At 40.5% G+C, this 15909-nt stretch overlaps 1 protein-coding gene and 1 long non-coding RNA gene across 3 annotated transcripts in view; one reads left to right on the top strand and one right to left on the bottom strand.

The window, feature by feature from the left end:
* SBF2 (SET binding factor 2) overlaps positions 1-15909 on the top strand; it is a 527862-nt gene that overhangs the window by 491948 nt on the left and 20005 nt on the right. For both annotated transcript variants that reach the window (XR_004053641.1, XM_010384825.2), the window contains exons 31-32: positions 3851-3952; positions 4671-4856. Coding sequence is in view for 1 of the 2 variants with exons in the window: in XM_010384825.2 (XP_010383127.1) it covers positions 3851-3952; positions 4671-4856 (288 nt within the window). In the remaining variant the exon portion in view is untranslated. The remainder of the gene's footprint in view (positions 1-3850; positions 3953-4670; positions 4857-15909) is intronic.
* Positions 4493-15909, bottom strand: part of LOC104679297 — a 52215-nt gene continuing 40798 nt past the window's right edge. The window contains exon 2 of the long non-coding RNA XR_004053642.1: positions 4493-5007. This is a non-coding gene — a long non-coding RNA (uncharacterized LOC104679297). The remainder of the gene's footprint in view (positions 5008-15909) is intronic.

Raw genomic sequence — 15909 nt, 5'->3', positions numbered from 1 at the left:
AGCTTCTTTCTTTATAACTCAGAGAAACAGAGGCCCAAGTAGATATACAGAACTGCATTTGAGAAAAAAAATACTTGGTTCCCCCACTCGCCAACATTCTCCTCCTTCATTGTGTGCCATCAGTAAAGGCCTTTCAGTTTCAGGAAATCATCTGATATAGGAGGTGAGGGAGTAGAAGTCTTGATCGCTGGGTTTTTATCTCTGTGTAATTCAAAGTTTGGTGTCTATAGGACACTAAGGAGAAAATTATTTTTAGATGGAAATTTTTGATGTAGTAAATTTAATCAGCATGTATATACAGGGGTCCTGCTCTGTTATCAGTACAGTAAGGATCCAGGGCAGAGGACAACTTCTGCATGACTCCAAGAGCTCTCACCTTTCATTTGTCTGCCTATCCCAGGTCTCTAGATTTTAGATTCACCCCAAACTACCCACCAAAGGCACACTGGATGCCCCCAAGCCTACCTAAGGCTAGAGAAAAAAAACACAGTGTCTGTCTTTCCGTTCAGTCAACTTTGGGATATTCTTAATGGAACTTTTATTGAGAAATTAAAGGGCCTTGTCTTTAAGCTCCTTTATTTCTTATATTGCCCAGGCTGGTCTTGAACTCCTGGCCTCAAGTAATCTTCCCATCTCGACCTCCCAAAGTGCTGTGATTACAGGCATGAGCTGCCATGACTGGCCCCCATTATTTGTTATCACCTTGCAGAAATTCCCAGTCCCTTGCCTCTATCTACCTCCAAGCATCCTGCCTCTTGTTTCCCACAGCACATTGGACTAAAAAGCAAAAAAAAAAAAAGGAATGATGTCAGTATCCAGGGCAGTGACTGTTCTCAAGATACTTAAACCAAAGAGAAATGCTACCACATATACATTTGGCTATAAATGTATCATGCCGTGTTCATTATTATTAAGGCAATTTATGGTGCTTTGCATACCCATGGAAGGAACTGATCAATACTCCCTTCCGTCCCCAGGCTATGAGCCCAAGCTCCAAACGGACCCCACCACCCAACTTATCTATCCATGTTTCTGATACATTCTGTGCTCTGCTCTTTGCTAGAAAGTAGACGTGTACCAAAAGTTAGAGACTAAAGACGGTGGAAATAATTGCCCACTTGGGATACTGACATCTTAAAAGTTAACTCTTTAAGCAAATTCTTTTTTTTGACTTTCATTTTGTGTTCAGGGGCACATATATAGGTTTGTTGTATAGGTCAATTGCATGTCTTGGGAGTTTGGTGTACAGATTATTTCATCACCCAGGTAATAAGCATAGTACCTGATAGGTAGCTTTTCTGTCCTCACCCTCCTGTCACCTCCAACCTCAAGTAGGCCCCAGGCATCTATTCGCTTCCTTGTGTCCATGTGTACTCAATGTTTAGCTGCCACTTATAAGTGAGAATATGCAGTATTTGGTTTTCCATTCCTGTGTTAGTTTGCTTCAGCTGTGTTACTGCAAAGGACATAAGCTCATTCTTTTTATAGCTGTGTAGTATTCCATGGTGTATATGTACTGTATTTTCTTTATCCAGTCTACTGTTGATGGGCATATAGGTTGACTCCATGTCTTTGCTATTGTGAATAGTATAGCACTGAACATGTGTGTGCATGTGTCTTTATGGCAGAACAATTTATATTCCTTTGGGTATATACTCAGTAATGGGATTGCTAGGTCAAATGGTAATTCTTTTTTAAGTTATTTGAGAAATCGCCAAACTACTTTCTACATGACTGAACTAATCTACATTCCCACCAGAGATGTATAAGCATTCCCTTTTCTCCACAGGCTCGCCAGCATCTGTTATTTTTTGATTTTTTAATAATAGCCATTTCTTAGAACGAATTCTGAGCCCAAAAGAATTCAGGCCTGGTGATAGCTATGTTGTAGAAACAGTTACGTGAGGAGCTTCTCATTACTAAGTAGGACATTTGCCTTATTCCTGTGTTTAAAGTAGCCTAGGCTGGGCGCAGTGGCTCGCAACTGTAATCCCAGCACTTTGGGAGGCTGAGGCGGGTGGATCACCTGAGGTTGGGAGTTCGAGACCAGCCTGACCAACATGGAGAAACCTCGTCTCTACTAAAAACACAAAATAAGCCAGGCGTGGTAGCACGTGCCTGTGATCCCGGCTACTTGGGAGGCTGAGGGAGGAGAATCACTTGAACCTGGGAGGTGGAGGTTGTGGTGAGCCAAGACTGCGCCATTGCACTCCAGCCTGGGCAACAAGAGCAAAACTCCGTCTCAAAAAAAAAAATTTTTTTTTAATAAAAATAAATAAATAAAGTACCCTAGCTCTGTTTAAGATATGGGTTTTTTCATTTTTGTTCTTGTTCAGAGTTAGATTCAAATTGCAAATTATGTCTGATGATCATTAAAATATTTTTTTAAACTAGAATGTTACACATTTGGTTTTAAAATCCAGATATTGTTCTCACACCTTAATTGTTTATTAAGGACTTTGAGCCAATTGATGTGGCTTTAAAAACTTAGCAAAAATATAAAAGTTCTTTTCTCATTTAGTACACAGCACAGACAAATTTGAGTTTTTTTTTTTTTCTTTGGAGACAGAGTCTTGCTCTGTCACCCAGGCTAGAGTGCAGTGGCACAATCACAGCTCACTGTAGCCTATATCTCCCAGGTTCAAGCGATCCTCCCACCTCAGCCTCCTGAGTAGCTGGGACTACAGGCAGATGCCACCACGCCTGGCTGATTTTTGTATGTTTTGTAGACATGGGGTTTTGCCATGTTGCCCAGGTGGTCTCGAACTCCTGAGCTCAAGCACTACTCTCGCCTCAGCCTCCCAAAGTGCTGGGATTACAGGCGTTGAGCCACCATGCCCAGCCAGGGGTATCTTTTTTAACATATAATTCATTTACCATAAAATTTATCCTTATGATAAAAGTGTACAACTCAATGCTTTTTGGTATATCCACAACGTTTTTTGTTTGTTTGTTTGTTTGTTTGTTTGTTTTTTGAGGCGGAGTCTCGCTCTGTCGCCCAGGCTGGAGTACTGTGGCCAGATCTCAGCTCACTGCAAGCTCCACCTCCCGGGTTCACGCCATTCTCCTGCCTCAGCCTTCCGAGTAGCTGGGAGTACAGGCGCCCGCCACCTCGCCCGGCTAGTTTTTTGTATTTTTTAGTAGAGACGGGGTTTCACCGTGTTAGCCAGGATGGTCTCGATCTCCTGACCTCGTGATCCACCCGTCTCGGCCTCCCAAAGTGCTGGGATTACAGGCTTGAGCCACCGCGCCCAGCCATCCACAACGTTTTGCAACTATCACCACTATCTAATTCCCAAAAAATTTAAGAATATCTGAAATAGAACTTACTACATCATGGAAAAACAAATTTTTTTTTTTGAAAAACAAATTTTAAATCCAATAAAATTCATGTGAATTTCCTTCCTTTACTGGGAAGTCCACATAGAATATCTTTTGTACTCTATGGAATTATAGCTCACCTACTTTTGGGGGAATCATGTAAGGTAATTTTATTTCATTATGTATTGTTTTAAAATGTGTCTACCTTTTTGAAGTGTCATTTTGTTGTTGTTTTTATTGAGATGGGGTCTCACTATGTTGCCCAGGCTGGTCTCAAACTCCTCAAACTGACCTGCCCAGCTCAGCCTCCCAAAGCGCTGGGATTACTGGCATGAGTCACTGCACCCAAACAAAAGTGTCATTGTTTAATCTTGGTTTGAAAGAACTTTAAGTATTTAAAACATTATGTGGTTCTTTTATCCAAGTGCTTTATCCCTAACTCGTTTGATTATCCAGGGAAAGCAACTCTCTCTGACTTCTGCACTCAGAAAGTACTTGGTCTAATTGCGTTCTCCTTCCTATCTCTTAGCTTCACAGGATAATGCAGCTGGCTGTGGTTGTATCAGAAGTACTTGAAAATGGTTCCTCAGTTTTGGTCTGTTTGGAGGAAGGCTGGGACATCACTGCACAAGTAAACTATTAGACATATTTTTTGATACTTCATTTTATATTTATATTTCCATTTGGTTGTTTTTAAATTCTTCAGATGAATGTTTTTTATAATGACTAATGTGTTTATGGACAGAGAAAGTCCTGTGTTAAACACCACCTGGTATCCATCAGAAAACTCTGTACCATGAGCTCTTAGCCCCTACGCAGCCTGGAGCTCTGGCTCCAGGCATCAAGCTCTCCCACCCACAGATTTACCATGCAGGCTTGTGGATGGAGCCCTTGACCAGCAGTGTGAGGCGTGTACCATCCTTTCTGGGTTTTGTCAGTCCATCCCCTGGCTCTCTGTAAGCCCCACCTTAACCCACTCCAGAGTGAAAAGTAAATTCAGACTACATTAAGACATTAATCTGCATCTGCCAAAAAGTAGAATTGATTTTAACTGATCCTCTGGCCTCTGATTAACTTAGGAAAACGTTGTTGTCAGCAAACTGGCCACTTAAGGATTAAAGGCTTAATTCCCTGAAAGTAAACTTGTAGCCAAAATGAATTTGAGCTTTAGTTTTTACTGGAAAGCTTACAGAATTCATTTTATTGGCCATCCTGGAATGGTTAGTGAACAAATTTGCTGTCCAGGTAAATTTGTGAATTAGCTATTATCAGAAGGAAGTGCTTTTATCTTAGTAATAGGACTTTTTCAGAACTAAAATTAATAACAATCCATCCTGTTTGTGCCCTAGGTGACATCCCTGGTTCAGTTACTCAGTGATCCCTTTTATAGGACACTTGAAGGCTTCCGGATGTTGGTTGAAAAAGAGTGGCTCTCTTTTGGTCACAAATTCAGTCAGCGGAGCAGCTTGACCCTCAACTGTCAGGGGAGTGGTTTTGCTCCAGTCTTCTTACAGTTCTTAGACTGTGTACACCAGGTAAGTAGAGCAAGCTTGAGTTGACTTGATGTGAAGGAAACAACACAACGTACTAGCATTGATGGAGCACTGCGATGGTGTGCCAGGTACCTTCCTATCATAACTCTGATTAACTCAGCCATAGGACATGCTGAAATCTTAGCAGTAGACCCTTAGAAATGGAAAAGAAAAAAAATTAGTTGGTTTCTGAAACGAGGACAGCTAAGCTGGCTACTGGGCTTGCGCCAAGTGAAGTAGCCAGCACTCTAAATGACCATCTTCAAAGAAGAGGGGCAAACTTGGGCTTATTACCTAAGAACAAAATCTCTAGGTAATAGGGGTCCTGAAATCCAGCACATGGTCTGCGCAGTTCAGGAGGACCCCAGCTTGTGCCTAGGAACATAAGAGGTAAAGCCTAACCCCTGGAGAAATAATCAGGGCCCAGCCAGATAGACATACAGGCTTGAGAACACTGGTCACTTCTACCACATTGAGAAACTGTGGTACGTATACACCATAGAATACTATGCAGCCATAAAAAAGAATGAAATCATGTCTTTTGCAATGACATGGATGTAGCTGGAGGCCATTATCCTAAGCAAATTAATGCAGAAGTAGAAAACCAAATACCTCATGTTCTCACTTATAAGTGGGAGCCCAGGTATATCCATTCAAATGCACTGAAGGTAGGGGAGATGTGAGTGCTCTAGGCGCCCTCCTGCAGGCACATCAGATACAGACCTCTGGATGGGACCTCGGTCAGGATTGGGTTTGAGAATTGGATGGCACCGAGCTTGCAAATTGAAGACTGAATTGGCCTAGGAAAAGCACACCTATTTCCAGCCTTCATTTGACCATAATCCCAGGGTTGGATGAATGAGTTCTGGCATGTCAAACCTATTTGTGGGAATGGTGAGCCTCTTTGAAACACACTGGCCTCAAATAGCGATTGGAAAGAAAAGTAGAACTATGTGTTCAGGAACCAGAGTTGAAACGAACTTTGATGACACCAAGTTAGTATGTGGTTATGTTTTATTTTGTTTTTATTCTAGTAATCACTTGATCAGCTTTCCAAATCACTACATAATTTTTGTTAATAACAGCTTTATTGAACTATATATCATACAATTCACCTGTTTAAAGTGTTCAGTAGTTTTGAATCCATTCACAAGGTTGTGTAACAATTACCACAATGAATTTTAGAGCATTTTATCACTCCAAAAAGAAACTCCATACTCATGAGCAGTGACTTTCCAACCTTCCACTCCACACACAGGAAGCTATGTTTTTTTACTGCTCTAATTTACTTATTAACGAAAAGACCTATTGAAGAATTTTCATTGATCTGTCCAAGCAGTTACTGGAGGAGCTCGTTACAAGGTTAAGCATGTACCTTTAAACTCTTTGCAGCAAAGAGTATACTATATTTGTTTTCTGTTTGAATATTGGCCTTTTTATTCAGACTCCTTTTGGCAAATAGATGAGAGAGAAGTTTGGAGACCATTATCTCTGAAACAGAAAGCTTACCTGAGGCCAAAGGAGAGGAGCAAGCATCTCTTCTCACTTCTAGGCAGGTGAAAGCATATGAGTTCTTCATGAAAGCACTTATCTTTTTATTATGCTTATCAATTGGACTAGACTATTTCCTGCCTCCATATACCACCATTACTAACAATTACTAATTTGTGTCGACTGCTTACTATGTGCCAGGCACTGTTCTGAGCACTACACATGTTATTTTAGTTCATCATTGTTTGAATCTTTCGCTGACCCTCACCCTCCCACTTCATTTATATTTCTAATGAGTCAGGTATAGACATCTTTGATAGCATCAATAGCACTAAAGTATATTTATTTGTATGTAAGTATTGCCCTCTACTTAGTCTGAGAATTCCCGGGAACAAGGACTATGTCATACTAGTCTTCACATCCCTAATATCTAACACAATTACAGTTTCAGTCTCTGGAATATAATAGACAATAAATAGATAATGAATATATGAGAATTTGAAAGACCACAAGTCTTGTTCATGCTCTTACCACCCTCATCAAGACCATCTAGAATATCCTGGCCAGGCATGGTGGCTCATGCCTGTAATCGCAGCACTTTGGGAGGCCAAGGTAGGTGGCTCACGAGATCAAGAGGTCAAAACCATCCTGGCCAACATGGTGAAACCCCATCTCTACTAAAAATACAAAAAATTAACCGGATGTGGTGGCATGCATCTGTAGTCCCAGCTACTTGGGAAGCTGAGGCAAGAGAATCGCTTGAACTTGGGAGGCGGAGGTTGCAGTGAGCTGAGAATCCCCCACTGCACTCCGGCCTGGTGATAGAGCAAGACTGCGTCTCAAAACAAACAAACAAACAAAAAACCCATCTAGAATATCCTAAGTAGAATTGCTGGCATAATCTTCCAAAAACTCAGATACAATCCTTTTATTCCCCTCCACAAAAGTCTTCAAAGCAAACAAACAGAAACCTTCAGTGGCTCCACATTTCCAAAAGAATTACCCTTCCACATATTCAATTTGAATATAATTGGGGGAACCAAAATGTCCTACAGTAGGTGAATGACTACACAAACTGGGATACATCCATACCGTGGACTACTACTGAATAGTAGAAAGAAATTACTGGCACATGCAACACTTTAAAGGGATCTCAAGGACATTATATTGAAAGGGAAAAAAAAAAAGGCAATCTCAAAGGGTCCAATTGGGTGTGATTCCATGTATATAATTTTTTTTTTTTTGAGACAGAGTCTCACTCTGTCACCTAGGTTGGAGTATAGTGGTGTGATCTCGGCTCACTACAACCTCAGCCTCCCAGGCTCACGCAATCCTCCCACCTTGGCCTCCCAAGTAGCTGGGACCAGGGGTGCACACCACCATGCCTGGCTGTTTGTGTTTTTGGTAGAGACAGGGTTTTGCTGTGTTGTCCAGGCTAGTCTTGAACTCCTGAGCTCAGGCGATCCATCCGCCTTGGCCTCCCAAAATGCTGGGATTACAGGCATGAGCCACCATGCCCAGCTAATATTTTCATAATGACAAGATCATAAATTATTGGTTGCCAGATTCAAGATAGCAGGGGAGAAGGAAATGAGTGACTATAAAGGGGTAGCATGAAAAACAAACCAAATGTCCATCAACCGATGAAGAGATGAATAAATTCGGCATATTAATTCAGTGGAATACCACTCCACACACAAAGGGAATGAAATACTAATATTACAAAGACATGACCAATCTTGCGATCATTATGCTCAGTGAAAGAAGCCAGGCAGAAAAGACTATCTACTACATAAGTTTATTTATATGACATTCTAAAAAGGGCAAAACCATAGTGACTGAAAGCAGATCAGTGACTGCCTGGGACCAGTGACCAAGGGAGGGGATGAATCGTCATGCAAACGGCATAAGCAAACTTTTCAGCATCAGGAAACTGTTCTGTATCGTGATTGTGGTGATGGTTACACAGCTGTGTACAGTGACCAACACTAATAAAACTGTACACTTAAAGTAGGGAAGTTTTATATTTAAATAATACTTTTATAAATCTGGAGAAAAAAATAATAATCTATAATTAGTAAGTCCAACATCTCAGTAAACTAGAGTTCCAGAAAAAGAAAACAGCAGCTACCTTGTTTCTATGGAGAATTTGAGGCCCAAAAAGTACTTGCAGGTCTGCCTGCTTGCTTTCTGGAGACAGGGCAGGAAACAGGTCCAGGGAAATCCCAGTTCAGTATGCAGACTTTTGTTTTTTTCCATGCTATTTTCAGTGTCTCCTAAGTCTCATCACTAACCCAGTTGTGTCTGGTGTTCCCAAGTCTAGAGCTTATCAGGTTTGTTTCTTTGTTTTTCAGAAAATAAACCTCCAATCTGTTGCTCTGAAAAGGGTAATCATATGACTACATGGGGTGGGAAAGGACCTGGGGTCTACCTACTGCCTCCATAGACTTCTAGCTAGTCCCATGATAGCCTCCATTTCACCCCTGCAGTACTTAATACTTGGGCCTCTGTGCCCTGAGCCTTTATAGGTTTACTTTAACAGCAAATTGTTACCTTCTCAAATCATTTTCCTCCTGGCAGGGATCCCAATATAGCTTCTCCTCTTCTATCATTTACTGCTATTCTTCCTTCTATTTTCCATCTTTCAAAAATTTGCTGAATTGCTTTGGCCCAGTACTGTGTCTCCTCCCATTCTCCCCACTCCCTTTTGGGTTTTTTACCTCTTAAAAATTCCTTTAATGGGGGCGGATTCCAGGGGAATGAGCTTGTACAGCCAAATTTGGCTTAAGTTAAATGTACTACTTAATATGTTAAATCTCTATGTTCAACTTGCAGAATTCTGCACACCTAAACACTAGGGTCAGCAAAATAATCCACTCACAATCAGTAAGAGATAGGAGGTTCTCATGTAAGACATACTATCCTCAAAGATGGAAGCATCATTGTCTCCCAAGTACAATAATCCTTACTTGGAATGAAATTCTTCTATTTTATTATTGGGAATGGGGCTCGGGGCGGGAGGAGTGGGAGAGGTCTAGATGCTGGAAGGTAACCTATATTCTGTGAGTACCCCTTAAGCGGTATGATTAAAGCAATTTAACACACACTAAGATGTAGCATAACTTACATTCCTATTATCTTTAGAATACATTACAATAGATGCTAAAACTACAAAATATTAAGTTAATTAAAACAATTTGGGGTATATATTTAATTTCTGCTGTTTTGTTTTATTTACTAATCAGCTGAATTTAAGATTCATCTGGGTTTTTTTTTCAAGTAAAGAGTTAAAATTCAAATGTTCTATATAAACCAGTTGATTCTGAAATCAAAAACAGAAGGTAACTTTTAATTAAAGTTCGATTATTTGTAGGTGAAAGCTTCACAAACTGTAAAAAGTAACATTGTTCAGGATCTGGAGACCCTATTAGTATGATTTCAAATCTGGCTGTGCCAAATTAAAATTTTTTAAATTAAAACATAAATTTTTAAGAATTTGCCTTAATCCTCCTTTCGCTTAATACCTCATACATAATAACCTAAGTGCAGACAAGTCATAGCAAAGCAAGCATATGACCTTAATTGCAGTAAGTAAAGCATGCTTGGCTACCAGAGGTATCAGCTTTGGTGATGCAAATTATTTTGTGCTGAAAAGGGATTGTTTATTCACTCAAAAACAGAGGAATCTAAGAAGACTATAGTTAACAAATAGTTTTTCTGACTCTTGCTGACTTAATTATAAGGTAGTGTTTCATCATCTTTGACATACGGTTTTAGGCATTAGAAAATGCCTTCTTTGAATGCCTTTGAAGTGAACACTAGTGCTTTACATGACTCTGGCTTTTACCAGATAATTCGAATCAGTGCGGCCCTCAGTCTCTCAGGGACACACAACCCTGCTAGTCCCAAGAACATCAAAAAAATAGGTTCAAAATTACACAGCAGCAAGTGAAGCTTTCCCAGATGGAATATGTTCCCTGCTTATTAACCATTTCTAACATTGAATGCCAAAAGGCAGTCCATGGACGTATGCCTAGACTTGTCCATTAGTACTAATAAAGTTACAAGAAAACAGATGAAGCACTGATCTTAAATTAGAACTGCCTCATTATATAAAAAGCCATTGTTTATGCCAGTATATCCAGGTGTCAAATGAATTATAAATGCTAGCTCACGGTTTCATAATAGCAACATCTGGCAGATTTTTTGCTTCTAAAAGAAATTGGCTTAGTTCAAATGATATCATTACAGGACTTCCTTTTCTTAAAATAGTTGAGCCAAATAAAAAAAAAAATCCAATATACAAGGATTAAAATTTTATGTAAAATTTCTTTTAAAAATATAATACCAAGAGAAAACCATATGAATAGTATGAATGAAAACATGAAGAAAGCATCCCCTTCATTCCGGCATTAGAGTAAATCTTTGAGGGCATCTTAGAACTTTTTCAGGATTTTTGACTTTGATTTCAAAGTTTATTAAAATTGTAAATTGATTCAGTCTGGTCTGGCTCTATGTGATTCTCCTCATGGTTACCTTATGACAGCACTATGCTAGGTCCGACCCCAAAGAGAAAAGCTATTTGCCTTTTGAAGATATGAGCCTTCCTTGTGAGCACATATGTGAGCCGCTAAGCTGCCCGCACACAGGTTGGTTATTCTAAAATTTATCCATTAATATTGGCAAAATAGCTGTAGCTGATGGATTCTTGGTATATTCAAGAGTTTCTGCTGTCTGCTTCCTATTCAGCTGCAAACTGGCAAAAATGAACATAATCCAATCTGTTTTATAACAAGGCAATTTTGCATCAAAGCTTAATATTTAAGGCCATATAATATGGAAGGATATAACACAAAGTACACAATTAATGTTTGTTAAATCTTAATCTGTGAAATAACAAAAATTAATATTAGCTACATACTGCTCTAGGGTCTGTTTAACCCTATCCACAGTTTTTCACGTGTTGATGTATAGTGTCTCTTGTAGCTCAATATTTATAATTCTGAAAGGAGAATCCAGTTTTAATGTATTAAATTTTATTTCCAAAATGTTGATCTTTCCAGGGATTTGAGTCATAGCTTATTTTTATGGGCCTTTAAATTTTACAAAGTACTTAATGGCACATGTGCAAAAAACAAGACCCTATAAATTCATGTTTCTCCAAATTCCATTTCAGATTCTCTTTGTAAAAATAAGTGAAGTTGGCAAGTTTCACTCCATAACAGAAAAACAAAACTAAAATGCTTCATGCAGTTTAGTCTTTTAAGTCTATGTACTTTTTAACCTGCAACAAAATAAATACAAAATTATTTTGAACAACAGAATCCAGATGATGCCTGTGAGAAGTCTAAAACTCTGTTCATCACCATACTTAGGGAAATGCTGACACAGAATTAATTTATTAGCTGAAATACCTATCATTCCCAATTCTTTATAATAAGGCTACATTTATTTGAAGCACATTGCCTTTAGGCCCCAAAATCTTGTGGCCAACAATAAAGAAAACTAATGAAACCAAAAGCTGTTCTTTGAGAATATTTATTGATATAAATATTTATTGATATAGCTAGAGATAAACCTCTAGCTAGACTGCTTGAGGAAAAAAAGACACAAATTACCAACACTGGAAATGAGAAAGATGACGTCACTACAGATTCTACAGATGTTATAAGGCTGATCCTTATTATAAGGCTGATCCTGGGTATGGTGGCTCACGCCTATAATCCCAGCATTTTGGGAGGCCAAGGTGGGATCAGTTGAGCCCAGGAGTTCAAGACCAGCCTGGGCAACACAGCAAGACCCTACCTCTTAAAAAACGTAATAATTTTTTTTTAAATCCCTGTTAAGCAAATGAAAAGACAAATCACAGAGTGGGAGAAAATATGTGTAAACCATATATTTGCTGAAGGATTTATCTAGAATACATAAAGAAACCTTAAAATTCAATAATAAGAAAACAACCTTTTTTAAATTTGAAATGGAGTCTTGCTCTTTCCCCCAGGCTGGAGTGCAGTGGCAAAATCTTGGCTCACTGCAACCCCGCCTCCCAGGTTCAAGCAATCCTTTCACCTCAGCCTCCCAAATAGCTCGGATTACAAGTGTGCACCACCACGCCAGGCTAATTTTTGTATTTTTAGCAGAAATGGTGTTTGCCATATTGGCCAGGCTGGTCTCAAACTCCTGACCTCAAGTGATCCACCCACCTCAGCCTTCCAGAGTGCTGGAATTATAGGCATGAGCCAGTGTGCCAGCCAACAACTTATTTTTTTAAATGGGCAAAACATTTGTACTGATTTCATCAAAGATATACAGATAAGCACATGAAAAGATACTTGACATCACTCTTCATTAGAAAATGCAAATTAAAATCACAGGCGTCTAGGTGAGTTCCATTGGCAAAGAGGAAAAGAAACCAATGAACTGGACAAACTGTGTCACTGGGGTGCAGGACTCAATGGAGAAAGTATGATTTTTCTTGCTTCCTAGAAATCTAAGCACCAGTAAGAGTTCAGCCATCTCATTTCTTCATACATGATGGAAGAAAGACATCTCAGAAAATTCCTTATGTTTCTTAATGTCAGATTCTAAACGTAGTATCTAGGTACTAATCAACCCAGCCTTGAGGTCTATCTGACTTTTCTTTTTCCACCAAAGAAATGCTTACATGCTTGTTACTTTATCGCTGAAGAGTAAACAAACAAATTGCTCGGCATCTTCTCTTCCACTTCCAGTAGACCTGATCATTAACCCCAGTTTGGGGGCAGATTGTTTTTCAACCCCAAACAGCAACTGGAGGTACTCCTGTGGCACACAGGAGGACACAAGCATAGTGCCCCCAGGTGTATACACCTTGATGCTCTCCCCAAGCACCCATTCCTGTCCCAGTGGAGTGGGTGCAAGGGGCCTTGGAAAATTGTCTAACCTTTCTAGCATAATTGTAGGGGGCTTGTGGTGAGGCCAATATACTGGGCTATGAAAGCATTTTTTGACTTGTAAAGAAATGTCACTTTTAATCTGAGTCCATGATCTCTCTGAAATGCCTGTAAGTTCAACTTAAGATCATATTTATGGGGCCGGCCGCGGTGGCTCAAGCCTGTAATCCCAGCACTTTGGGAGGCCAAGACGGGCGGATCACGAGGTCAGGAGATCGAGACCATCCTGGCTAATACGGTGAAACCCCGTCTCTACTTAAAAATACAAAAAACTAGCCGGGCGACGAGGCGGGCGCCTGTAGTCCCAGCTACTCGGGAGGCTGAGGCAGGAGAATGGCGTAAACCCGGGAGGCAGAGCTTGCATTGAGCCGAGATCCGGCCACTGCACTCCAGCCTGGGTGGCAGAGCGAGACTCCGTCTCAAAAAAAAAAAAAAAAAAAATCATATTTATTATCATTTCCATTCTACTTTTACCTCAGAAGTGGTTCTTCAAAATTGTATTCCTGGGTAGATTAAATATCAGAATAATCAAGAAAAGATATAAGTATGTATGAGGCATGTGGTTTCTGTGGAGAACAGTCATTGAGAGAAATGTTATTTTGAGGCTTTAATAAAGTTTTTTTTTTTTTTTTTTTTTTTTTTGAGACACAGTCTCGCTTTGTCGCCCAGGCTGGAGTGCAGTGGTGCGATCTTGGCTCACTGCAAGCTCTGCCTCCCAGGTTGAAGCCATTCTCTCGCCTCAGCCTCCTGAACAGCTGGGACTAGAGGCACCCGCTACCACACCCGGCTAGTTTTGTTTTTGTATTTTTAGTAGAGAGGGTTTCACCATGTTAGCCAGGATGGTCTCGATCTCCTGACCTCGTGATCCACCTGCCTCAGCCTCCCAAAGTGCTGGGATTACAGGCGTGAGCAACTGTGCCTGGCCCTTGAGGCGTTAATAAAGATTTTTAAAAGAGATTTTAGAACATATTGTAGACTGGATCAGTGGAAGGAACTCTTCCTTCCCTGGAAACAGTGAGCGAGGGGCTGACCTGTGACTACTGAAGATTTATTCCAAGGGCTGTTGGGGCAGTTGCCCTTGGAGCTCACCCTGCCTGAGCACACTGCAGAATTCTCCCCGGACTCAGATGGTAGGGAACCAAGTTCCATCCTCAGTTTCCCTGTCCCCTTCTTCTATACCAGCACCCACAATCTGAGTCACCCCCCTCTCCATCACTGGCCCCTTGGGATGGGGCTGTTGATTCCAAAGCCACAGCTCAGACTGGAGAGCTCTGTATGGCATTACAGGACAGGTTGAGGGAGAAACTTGAGGTCTGAACAATGCTTAAGGAAGGAGCCAGGAAGGCCAGAGAACCAGGCCTACTGGAGAGTCAAACCCAGGGCCTTCTTTGCTCTGCATAAGTATTAGTAGGGGCAAGCATTTGAATGAGAATTGCTGTATTAAGGGACATGGTTGACTACTGAGACACACATAGAAGGCTAACAAAACAAGGAAATAAAAGGTATTTTTTAATACTGATCCTTAATTATGTGTCAGATCTGCTTGTTTTATTATAACTATAAACTATTCAAGTTTAGCCTTTATCATTTTTTCATTCATTCATTCAGAGACAGGGTCTCACTGTGTCACCCAGGCTGGAGTATAGTGGCACAATTACGGCTCCACTGCAGCTTTGAACTCCTGGACTCAAGCGATCCTCCTCCTCCGCCTCCTGAATAGCTGGGGCTACAGGCACGTGCCACCACACCTGGTTAATGGTTTTAATTTTTGTAGAGAAAAGGTCTCACTATGTTGCCCAAGTTGGTCTCAAACTCCTGGCCTCAAGAGATCCTTACACCTTGGCCTCCCAAAGGTGCTGGGATTATAGGCGTGAGCCACCTTGGCCTCCCAAAGGTGCTGGGAGCCACTACCCAGCCAGTTTTTATAATTAGTTGCTCATATTACATGATCATAGGAAACCCATGATTTCTTACCCCTTCATTTTCACTGAGGAGAAAACTCATACTTAATACAAATGCTTGCAGTTCTAAAAACCTGGAGTATGGCACACTACCTAGCTATTCAGAACCATGTCCCATGGAAAGCTCTGCTGTCCTGTGGAGATCTGATGCAACAGGAAGGCATTGGCTCACATCAAGGAAGCAGTTCCATGGTTTGCAGGCCTACTGCATAGGAGTCAAACTTTTTTAATGCATCTTCCTAAAATCTATTTTATTTTGCATTACTTACAAGCTAAAATTTTAGTTCAATTAAAAAGCCAATAAGAAAATGTAGAAAAAAAAGCCCTTTAATCATCACAGAAAACCAGGTTCCTAACCAGATGATAAATTTTGATAAATCAATGTCCAGATCATAACTTTAAATTCCCATTGGTCCACTGGACAGTCAACATACTACACACATGCCTGCTCACTCTGGCTGACCCAGCTGACTGACTACAGGGCCGTATTGACAAATTAAACTTGGAGAACGCTGACTTTTAGACAGCTTGCCTTAGTGTTCATTTGAACCAGCTTTTAAGCAAGTGCAGTTATGACTGGAACTTATTTCAACCAAACAAAATTTTCTAGCTGGTCATGAGAGATTGTTTGAGCAATATAGAGGTGAGATCGCGAGGCAGGCTGGGGAGTTT

The sequence above is a fragment of the Rhinopithecus roxellana genome, chromosome 15 (assembly GCF_007565055.1).
Source record: "Rhinopithecus roxellana isolate Shanxi Qingling chromosome 15, ASM756505v1, whole genome shotgun sequence".
NCBI lineage: Eukaryota > Metazoa > Chordata > Mammalia > Primates > Cercopithecidae > Rhinopithecus > Rhinopithecus roxellana.
Note: the sequence above shows the minus strand (reverse complement) of the source record. Positions and strands in the feature narration are given on the sequence as shown.